We start from the raw sequence: 11,126 nt of genomic DNA, 5'->3' as shown, positions 1-11,126 counted from the left end.
ATGGGCTTCTCAGCCCTGGTCGCCAGCGCCCTGTGCACCTTCCTGCTGCCCCTTCTGCTCTTTCTAGCCGCCGTCAAGCTCTGGAACTTGTACTGCGTGAGCGGCCGCGACCCCAGCTGCCCGCTCCCGCTGCCCCCGGGCACCATGGGGCTCCCCTTCTTCGGGGAGACGCTGCAGATGGTGCTGCAGGTAAGGCGAGGCGATGCCGCGGGGAGTGGAGAAGCGCCCCGGCTCCTCCTCTGGCTGCAGGGGAGGGGGATAAGCAGCGGCTTCGCCGGGCTCCCGTGCCCAGGTGGGAAAGAGCTGCTCTCCCTGCCCCTTCCTCTCCTCCTTTTTTAAATTTACTTTATTATTTCCCCCCCTCCCCTGTCCAGAGGCGGAAATTCCTGCAGATGAAGCGCAGGAAATACGGCTTCATCTACAAGACTCACCTCTTCGGGCGCCCCACGGTGCGGGTGATGGGCGCTGAGAACGTGCGGCACATCCTGCTGGGCGAGCACCGGCTCGTCTCCGTGCAGTGGCCGGCCTCGGTGCGCACCATCTTGGGCTCGGGCTGCCTCTCCAACCTCCACAACGGGCAGCACAAGCACCGCAAAAAGGTACGGCCCCGACGGCGGGCGGGGAGCGGGCGCGGCCGCCCCAGGCGCGGCGGCTGAGCCTGTATCCCCTTCCTCCTCCTCCTCCTCCTCCTCCTCCTCGTCCCCCCTGGGCAGGTGATCATGCGGGCCTTCTCCCGGGACGCCCTGCAGCACTACGTGCCCGTCATCCAGGAGGAGGTGAGCGCCTGCCTGGCACAGTGGCTGGGCACCGCCGGGCCCTGCCTGCTGGTGTACCCTGAGGTGAAACGCCTCATGTTTCGCATCGCCATGAGGATCCTGCTGGGCTTTCAGCCCTGCCAGGCCAGCCCCGATGGCGAGCAGCAGCTGGTGGAAGCCTTCGAGGAGATGATCCGCAACCTCTTCTCCCTCCCCATCGATGTGCCCTTCAGCGGACTCTACCGGGTAAGGCTCCTGGCGGGCCGGGAGGAGAGGGGTGCCCCTGCAGCCAGGGCAGCAGGGAATGGATGGGAGGGATGGCAGTATTGGCCTAAGTCCCACGTTGCTCTCCCTGCTGCCTGGCCAGGGCTTGCGGGCACGCAACATCATCCATGCCAAGATCGAGGAGAACATCCGTGCCAAGATGGCCCGCAAGGAGCCTGAGGGTGGCTACAAGGATGCGCTGCAGCTGCTGATGGAGCACACACAGGGCAATGGGGAGCAGCTCAACATGCAGGTGAGGTTCCCCAAGGCCAGGTCTGTCCCCTTCCCCCAGCCTCTCTGTCAGCAGCATGCTTATTTTTTGGAGCCAAAAGGAGAGAGCAGGAGGCTCAGCCCCCTCTCCCCATGCAATAAACCAGCTTGTGTAGTGCACTGGGGTGCAGAGGCTGCAACCAGGCTGTTGGATGGGAGCACAGGACCAGGGTCATGTCCCCAGGGAGCATAAGTGGTACCCCCATCCTGGCCCCTGGGTGTCTGCTCCAGCCTGGGAGTGATGCACAGCGATGTGGTGGTGGAATGGGTTTGGTGGAGATACTATATTCAAGACCTGTTTTGTGTTCTTCTGTCCTGTGCATAAGGAGCTGAAGGAGTCTGCCACAGAGCTGCTGTTTGGGGGCCACGAAACCACTGCTAGCGCTGCCACGTCGCTGATCGCCTTCCTAGGGCTCCACCACGATGTCCTGCAGAAAGTGAGGAAAGAGCTGCAGGTGAAGGTAAGTGTCTCCCCCAGAGCCATTTCACAGGAGCGGGCAGTGGGAAGGTACCTCCAGGAGAGGTGTCCCAGACAGGGCTCCCCTTGACCCAGGTGGTGCCCTTCTTTTAAGGGGTGGCAGGAAAACACCACTTGCTGAGGGGCAGCTGCTTTGCAGCGCCGGGAGCCCTGGCCACCTGCTCCATAAAAGTCATGGCAGCATCTTCCTTTCTAGGGGTTACTGTGCAGTCCCAGCCAAGAGAAGCAGCTGGACATGGAGATCTTGGAGCAGCTGAAGTACACGGGCTGTGTCATCAAAGAGACCCTCAGGCTGAGCCCTCCTGTTCCTGGAGGATTTCGAGTTGCACTCAAGACCCTTGAGCTAAACGTAAGCAGGGCTTGGGCTCGACTCCTCAGTGCAGCTGCAAAGTACCAGTGCATTCACGTAGCCTATCTGCCTTAGCGTGACCTGCAGGAAGCCAGGAGGGGAGGTGGGGTGCACCGACATGTCCTGTGCTGACACTTCACCTTATTTAACACAGCAAGGTGCATCATGTCTCCTTTCTCTTCTTTTGATAGGGTTACCAGATCCCTAAAGGTTGGAATGTTATCTACAGTATCTGTGATACCCACGATGTGGCAGATCTCTTCACCAACAAGGATGAATTTAACCCGGACCGCTTCATGTCTCCATCTCCAGAGGATTCCTCTAGGTTCAGTTTCATTCCTTTCGGTGGGGGCTTGAGGAGCTGCGTGGGCAAAGAGTTTGCAAAAGTCCTTCTAAAAATATTTACAGTGGAGTTGGCTCGGAGCTGTGACTGGCAGCTGCTGAATGGACCTCCTACAATGAAAACGGGCCCCATAGTGTACCCCGTGGACAATCTGCCTACCAAATTCATAGGTTTCAGCGGCCAAATCTGAGAGCTCAATGCTTGCCTCTGGCTGGATTTCTATATAGCATCTAATGTGTACATAGCAACTTTTTATAGTAACAAAGGCCTTTAAATATTTAAACTTGTAAATGTACAATAGTTATTTATGTCTTCTAAATATTTCAAAAGGCTATGATACTTTTTCCCCCAAGCACTACAATTATGGGTCTCTGATTCATAATTAGATAATGTTATTTCTATAGAAATGTTTCCCCCTATTTAAAAATCTTATTGAAAGCTGGCCAGCTAAGCATTTGAAGACATTTCACAATGGTGTATGTATTAAAAAATATTCTTACAGGCATTTGAAACAATGGTAACTAGCTACTCATCCAAATTACCTAAAATGGTTATTGTCTGAGAATGTTTTCAGTATTATTTGTGTCTAGATCTTATGTTTAATGTGTGAATTTTAAGTTTGATAATAAAGTTTATTTTTGATGATCCTCTGTATGAAGATCTGCATGTATGCTAGAGAGGAGCTTAACTAATGGGTCTAAAGGGTTTGGATGTAAAGTCAGATCTGCTTTTGTGAATGAGCTATTCGCTATTCCTATGCTCATTACTCCCCCCTGCCTCCCACCCCCAATGTGGTTCTCACTTGTGAATAGTAAATTGTTTTAAGTTTTAGCCTGTAAGTGGCAAGAGCAGTGCAAAAACATACACGCTCACTGAAAACAGTATGGAGTGATAGTAAGTGCTACAGGTCTCCTTATCAAGCACATAATCTTGAGCCATAGTAAATAGAAAGTAAAGGGAAGCAGAATAATGTGTAACATGAGTCTTTCTCTGTAGCTAGAGAAAATAGGTTGAGGAAAAAAAAAATCCATAAAGGTCCTCTCCTCCGATATTACTGCTGACCCGTATAAACAGACCACTGGATCTTGTTCTGTGTTGAGTCTGCTGGCTATGAATCTTTACTTACGAAGGTGTCTCTTATCAGCTGGTAGAGCAAATAAAATCTGCTGTGATTTCTTCTTGAAATGTGACAGCTCTGACTAGGTCAGAGATAGAGCATGCATTTGGTTTAAGAACTTCTTTCCTGGAATTCAGCAAAGTGAAAACTAAAAGGCAGGCACTAATGTGAATTGATTAACAGGGAATCAACTGTTGAGATGCAATTCCCCGGGGGTGTGTAAGCAGGGCAGATAAAATGCCCGAGGCATGACCCCTGTTTTGGCTTAACCATAAGGTTTTTTGTGCTCTTCCCCGCCTCCCCCCCCCTTACTACACCTATTAGTCTTCCCTTAAAAGTCAAACAACATAGGCTGGTTCTATAAACATCTACAAAGTAAACCAATGTAATTCAGCGTCACGAACACTTATAGCACCATATAGACTAATTTAGTTTTTTGTTTGCTCCTGGAAAACAGTCACTTATTCGTTATGTTCTCCCAAGGTCAAAATTAAGGATGGAGTTAAGTTGCTCAAAATCACTGCAGGTGTTTAATAGCATCTGTGAGGTTTTGGATTCTTTTAAATGAGTGTTTCTATAATACATTTGATGTGTTTCCAGATAGCATTTTAAATACATAAGCTTCTAACGTAAGACCTTAGATACAACCTACACATGAGCATATCCATCAAGACTTTTTCATATTCAATTTTTTGTAGTCTTAAAATACAAAAGATATTCTTTTTAGATAGTGCCTGAGTCTTCTTGGTAATGTTTAAAACCTTAAATAATTTTTACTATGCAAACCTCTTGTACTGTTATGTTTTTCACGGATTTGATGAATAATCTCAGTTTAAGACCCCTTTATTACCAATATAGTAGCAGAAAATTGCAAACCCTGATCCTGATTTGGAGGTGGTCTGAAGTCTGGAGAACAGCAAGACTCTTGTCTTGGTATCCCTTATTAACATTTTCTTCCTAACATTACAACATTCTGCAAATCCAAATCGATGCTGATATTCTTTATATGTTTTGTTTATTTTTAATTGAAGTCTTTTATATGTGGGAACGTTTTGCATGGTCTTCATATTATTTTAGTTTATATTTTGTTTTTATAAAGAATGGGAATCTAAGTGCTGTCTGGAGAATACGGAGAATATGAACACTCTTTCACAGTGTAAGTCTAAGGTCATACATGCATTTCTCTGTTTCCTTTTTTATTTTTGAGTCAAGTTTGCAAGGCTTTTATGTTTGGGAAAAAAAATCATATACTTAATTTGATTTTGTCTGGACATCTGGGGGCACATCCTCAGCTGTTGTAAATCATGACAACATAACCTATGTTAGGCACTGCCCCTGTATAATTTATCTCTGTAGTTAAATGCTCTATCACTGCTGTGTAATTTAGGCATCTCGGAGTTAGCTTTAAACAAGCTATCCCAAGAAATGGTAGCAGCGTAGCTGCAGTAATATGGAGCTCAGTGTGGGTTAATTGCTAAAATATTTGCCCAACTTCTTGAGCAGGTTTTACAACCCCTGCTAATCTCCTCTATGCAGCTGTATCTTGACAGCTTAGATGCTGGCTGCAGACCAGTTTCAGGTGAGCTCTGGTATGATTATATGTAGCTTTGCCTGCTCAGCAGCGGCTGGTGTGGGCACTTGCTAAGCCTGTGGCTGCTATTTAGGGGCTGACTGGCTCCTGCACCTCCAGCCCCTGCTCCTTTTATTATGCTGGATCCAGGAACTGATCTTGCCGAAAAATTATCTACCAGAAACCCCACTGTTTTTCAGGCACACCAGGTCCTCGCTCCAGCTCCCTGCGCGAACGTTGTTTGTGCTGGGCGCTGCAGCGGAGACCGAGGAGGCAGGAAGAGGAAGCAGCTGCTCCAGCCTGCTCCGCTGCTAACAGGTAGTTCCTAGAGCCATGCTCTAACTTTCCTTTTGCAAGTCTTACCGTGTGTTACTGTAAGTGACTGGTGCTCCACGGCTCACAGACTGAAACACGTTAAAGGGCCAGATTTGGTGGGGAGCACTCCCTCCCTCCTTGTAATTGGGACTGTTTGGGGTATTTCATATTCCACCTCTCCGATAACCTGTCATTTAGAAGAAAAATCTTTGACTAGGTCTCTCTCCAAAAAAAGGCACACGATTCGGTACATGCTATGCTTTGGTCCTGGAGTAAAAAGCCGTGGTTTACATGTAGCATGCTGGTTCTTCTCTGAGGGTAAGGTGGGTTGCTGGAACCCACGCTTCTCCTAAACCCATGTGAATAACAGCTCCTGCCAGCCAGCAGCATCTTTGGTGCTTAGAATTTCTGAAGTCTCTATGAGATGCTAAATGTGCGGCTTTTAACAACACACAGTTAAATCCATTCTTGAATAAAAATGACATCAAAGAATGACATTGGTGTGAATTGATGTTGAGGAATGCTACTTGATAAATCAATTCCTGATTGAAAGGCAATGGTGTTTCCAGATAAGGTCAGAACAGGTAATAGTGAATTTTGGCAATGGTTATATGAGTACAGAAAAAATGTGCAAATGAATGCTGAAGACTCATTGGAAATAAAAAAAAATATTGCTTGATTAAAAATAATTTGACCAGATTTATTTATTTTGTCCTAGTGACACTAGGACATGTTACTTTCATGTTACTTTCAGCAGCTGAACCGGGAAAGGATTTTTTCTTTTGGTTCATAAAAGCACTTATTGAAGGGACAGTATCATTTGAAGCCTTGTATACTTAAGGTTTCGCACTTACTTTTCTGACATTTTATTTTATTTTGTGCCTTTACTACAGGATTCTTTTCCTGGACCTTGCAAGATGAGAGGCTGACAAAAAGGTTGTCCTTCTTTCTACCCCATTTCAATTTATCGTATGTTTTCTTATTTTATTCTGGTCAGTGATTTAGAGTAACCTTTGGAGAGGTACCAAGAAAAAATAATATGTAAAATATTCCATCCTTGACTTTCAAGTGGCGCTTTCCTAAGTGCTATAGGAAGTCTTTAAGTCTGTTTTTATAAATCTGCGTCTAGTCATCTTTGAGAACAGAACACTGCTGTGTTTTGTTAATTCTACATGTTGGCAGAGGTGTTCAGGGTGGATGCTGATAAAAGAATATGCCCCAGTCATTTAAAACTAATATACATAAAATTAGACCCCTAGATCCACCCCTTTCTCTTTTTTTAAGCATTAGAATTAATTTTTATGAGGTATAAATTCTCAAAATTTGCTATCTGTCTCAAAGGGAGCTGCACTGCTTAGGCTTCCTGAAAATCCAACTACTTTTGACTTAGTCCCAAATACAGATTAAGTAGCCCAAGTGCAAGCAATCCATTGCAGAATTTCTTTACCTTAAAAATATTACATACCATCTTTCCTAGAACAGTCTAACAGGATCCTATACGAGCCTATAGGATCCTATACAAGGCTGTGTCTCTGCTGAACATTCACGTAAACCAAACTTCAATCTATTGACTTCTGGCAATGCTGGCAATGTTTTTGGAATTATAAAAGGCAGTCACAAATCTTGTGTCTGGGACACACTGCTCAGTAGGGTATGTTCCAGCCCCAAATTAGTTACTTTATTTATGGCTTAAAGGTACTATGTTGCATGTAGTTGTCTTCTCTATTATAACAAAAAAGAGTTTGGATAGCATTTGTTAATCCAGATAGTTTTGTTTGCCAGGTGGTTTGTATTGTAAATTCTCTGTCAAGTTACACATCCAGCATGCAGTGCAAAACATATACAGATTAGCAGAAAAGATTCGAGAAGTTTATTAGTTGCAACCATTAGAGTGATAGATTAGGAGAAAGGAAACATAACTGGCAGCAAGTTTAGAGAAGGCTCATTACTAGACTGGCTTGCTTCACTTGTTTAATAATGTCTTATGAAAAATGTTATATGAGAAGTTCAATGAATAATGCAGCCTTCATTAAGTTATGTAAATGAATGTAACTTCGTGGGTGGGTTAGAAAAAAAATATTTAACAAATCTGTTTACATCCAGAGGGTAAAAGCAGCGCAGACAGCTTTTAAAGAATCTCAGATTAAAATATTTAAAAGGTGGCAGACGAGAAGTTTGGTGGTAGGACGTAACAGTGCTGTTTTAATAGGTGTTTACAGCTCGCCTTGCAGTTGCAACATAGGCAGGGCAACATATTAAGTATTCTCAGTTAATTAAAGTGTTACTTGTTCCTTTATCAGCAGTCCCACAAGGCTGTTTCACTTGTGTATGCTGTTAGTGCCCCAGATACACATGCAGAACTTGTGTGATTTGCAAGGCTAGAAGGATCATTTTAGCAAAAGTGACTTATGACGTACTTGTTTGCCAGGTCATTTTGTTCACAAACACACAATCATTCATACACTGGTTGATTTCAATGCATTTTTTTTCCCCAATTTATGACCATTTAAGAAAGCCTAAGTCTCCATGGGTTAAGTTTACACTGCCATACAGGCTAACTGCCACAACACGAGAAAATTATAAGCCAAGGACTAAATCAGCTATTGACAACATGCTTTCCTACCACACCCACAAATGCCAACCTTTCTTATGCTTCTCCCAAAACAAATCCTTGGATTTGGGCCTCGCAGCTTACCCAGAAGGTCAAAGATTGTTGGAGGCTGTTTTCGAGCAATGGGGGGAATAAATTCCAGAGTGAGGGCCCCTCACAGGATCTCTCCACAGATAAAAGTAACCAAAAGGCAGTCCCATTTGCACTCTTTCGGGTAGGAGGCAGGTCAGTAACTTTCTGAGGTGGTTGGGAGCTGAAAAGATCGGTGTCGATACGGAGATCTGGGTCCTGAGCAGCGGTCTAGGTACAGCTGAGGCAGTTTAAGGAGGAGATGTGCACAGGCACACATCTACCAAGACTGTGTTAAGTCATCTTTGTTAATGCTGCTTTAAATGAAATAGCTTCCTCCAGGAATCACTATTTTGAGGGAAGAACACCAACTTAGTTTTTCTTTCTGCTTTAGGTGTATAGGGTCAACATTAACTTAGTATATCTGTATCTCAGAAATATATTGCTCTTCTGTGTAAAATGTCAGCAGAACAAACATCTTTTCAGGATTAGATCTGAATTTGCAGTGGAATGATGGTAGGTCTTGGTTTTCTTGGCTTGCTGACTTAATTGACTGAAAGAAGCAAGGGGCTGTGGTATGCTTTACCTAATAGCCTTTATTTTATACCTAGGCCTCTCTGAATCAACAACCTGTCTGTATCCTATGGGAAAGGAAGAAGGGGACTGGATAGTGCCCTGCTAGCTATAGTAGTGCCAGTCTGCGTGAATAGGGTTGGGTTTTTTCCTCTTACTTACCAGTCTACATCATTCACCTACTCATAAAACACCCTGCTTCTCTCCAAAGCTTCCCTTGGAAGCCGAGGGACCACAGAGTAATTGGAAACTGTGCCCTGACCTGGCAATAGCCTCCTCTTTTGTGAATTGTCCTTAACTTTGACAAGAATGGAAGGAGATAGGGTGGGAACAAAGGGGAACCACCAGCGAGGCAAACAGCCCCACCGCTCCAGCACCGTACCACAGCCCTGGCTGCATAACACACAGGTGATTTTCACCCTAGTGTCATCCTTCTTGTCCCAACTTCTCTTGCTCTTTGGTGTCGTTGTATTAGATATACATTATTGGTGTTAATCATGCTGCCTACAGCACTGCAGCAAGCTAGCACATGCATTATAAATCTAGCAGTAAAAGAGAAAAGTTCATTAATCTTATCAACAGATTGCTTGAAGTAACGGCATGTCGTGACCTTTTTGCTCATTGTATGAAATGAAATGGCTCAGATTCGTGACATATCTGAGGGAACCTTTCCTCTAACTGGGACTGGGAGCATGCTGGTCACTGAAATGCACTGATTATCAGTCAGCATTTCTAGAAAAAATTGCAAATTTCAGCCATGGGGACATACACAGAAAAGTACATTTTACAGAGACAAGTTACATGCCTGAAAGTGGAACCATCCACTTTTTATGGAATTGTCTTATCGTTCTCCTGTTTTGCATACTGTTAGTACTTTTTTTTTTTAATCAACAGTTTACAGATGTACTTATTATCAAAGTATTTAGAAGGAGAGAGAGGAGACGGGCCGAGCATGCTGATGAGGAAAACCGAGAATCCTTAAGCAGTCAAAGGTACTACTTGTTTATTTTGGTGGCTCCTTGGTGATTGTTCTTTTCACCTTTTATTAACCTGCAAATGGATTAGTCCTCGTAAACTAAAGAGGAGAGACCAGTGCACAACCCACTGCTCCACAGATAAGGTCACAAAGAGGGGACGTGTCCCGAGTACAACCTCAGAGAAGAAATAGAAGTCTGAAGGCATTTACACTAGGCTGCCATTGCGCTTTACTAGCCCTACTGTGATTTACCGTATCAGTTCAACTGCTGACACCTTTATGTCCCTCCCTCCTATCCCAGCAGGCCACAGAGACACAGTCCATGATAGATGCTGGTGAACTTTTCCTCTGATCACCTTCTGAAGAACTTTCCCATAATCTATTGTTTTCTATCACAGTGGAAAACAAAACAAGGTTTTTTTTGACTTTCAGTTACCAGCTATTTTGCCCTAACTTTAAAGCAATGTACTGAATTTATTACATCAGTGTGAAAGAAGTTTTAAACTCTTGTCTCTTTATCCTACTCCCTGAACTTAACATGGTCCAGAGTAAATCAACGTAATTGCTGTTAGACCTACATTGTTGTGGGAATGTTTTATATTCCATGTTGTCAGTTATTTAGAACAGTTAATTGAAATTGCAAACATAAAAAGAGGAAAGCTACAGTTAAGAAATTAACTTTTTTTTTGTGCCTGTGGCTACTGTATGAATTATATAAAGAGCTAACATTAACTTTAATGTAAGACCAAAAGTGTCTGGAATATCTAAAAGAAAAAATACAGTTGTGGATTCAAGGCGAATATTTCCTTTAATTGACCAGATAAAAATATAAGAACTCATTCTGGATTGAGAGAAGCAGCTGACCTAGCATTCTTCTCCATAACTCAAAAATACTTATCAAAATGTTGCATTTGCTTCTAAATAAATAAATGCCACGGGCTGCACCTGGTTTTGTCTCATCAAAATTCAGCACCAGTATTACAGCATGAAGGAGAAAAGAAAGTCACAGCAATGTTAAGAAGGGGCATATTGAAGAGAGTGCACTTGGAAGAGAAAAGGGGGAAACTGCGCTGCAAACTCTCTCCTGCAAGCGTTCTTCCTCCGAGTACGCCCTCAGCTAACTTCCTTGCTATTGCAGCCTGCGGAAAGGGTGAGCAGAAATGCGTGTACAAGCAAGCTTGTCCTGCATCCAGAAGCATCAGTACGCGTGTAATAGGGAGTTAAGGAGCGGCTGGATTGGGAAGGAGATATCGGGGAAAGGCTGAGTCAGCGCCTGCCAGTAATGTTCTAATTGCAGCGCTGATCAGCTTCATCCTTTCAGCAGAGAATTACGTTTGAGGAGGTCTACGATCAAAATGTTCCTAAATATGCTTTCACTGTCTTCCCCAAGGCTCTCTGCCCTCTCCGGGTTCTGACAATACAGTGGTGCATTAATC

At 44.3% G+C, this 11,126-nt stretch overlaps 1 protein-coding gene across 1 annotated transcript; it reads left to right on the top strand.

Annotated features, from left to right (window-relative positions):
- Positions 1-2,649, top strand: CYP26A1 (cytochrome P450 family 26 subfamily A member 1). Its single transcript, XM_076338091.1, has 7 exons — positions 1-189; positions 375-599; positions 714-1,001; positions 1,123-1,272; positions 1,616-1,750; positions 1,964-2,116; positions 2,308-2,649. The coding sequence occupies exons 1-7, from the start codon at positions 1-3 to the stop codon at positions 2,647-2,649; spliced, it is 1,482 nt and encodes a 493-aa protein (XP_076194206.1).
- Positions 2,650-11,126: the final 8,477 nt, after the last annotated feature.

Source organism: Aptenodytes patagonicus, chromosome 5 (assembly GCF_965638725.1).
Source record: "Aptenodytes patagonicus chromosome 5, bAptPat1.pri.cur, whole genome shotgun sequence".
Taxonomy (NCBI): domain Eukaryota; kingdom Metazoa; phylum Chordata; class Aves; order Sphenisciformes; family Spheniscidae; genus Aptenodytes; species Aptenodytes patagonicus.
This window is presented reverse-complemented; position numbering and strand designations above follow the sequence as displayed.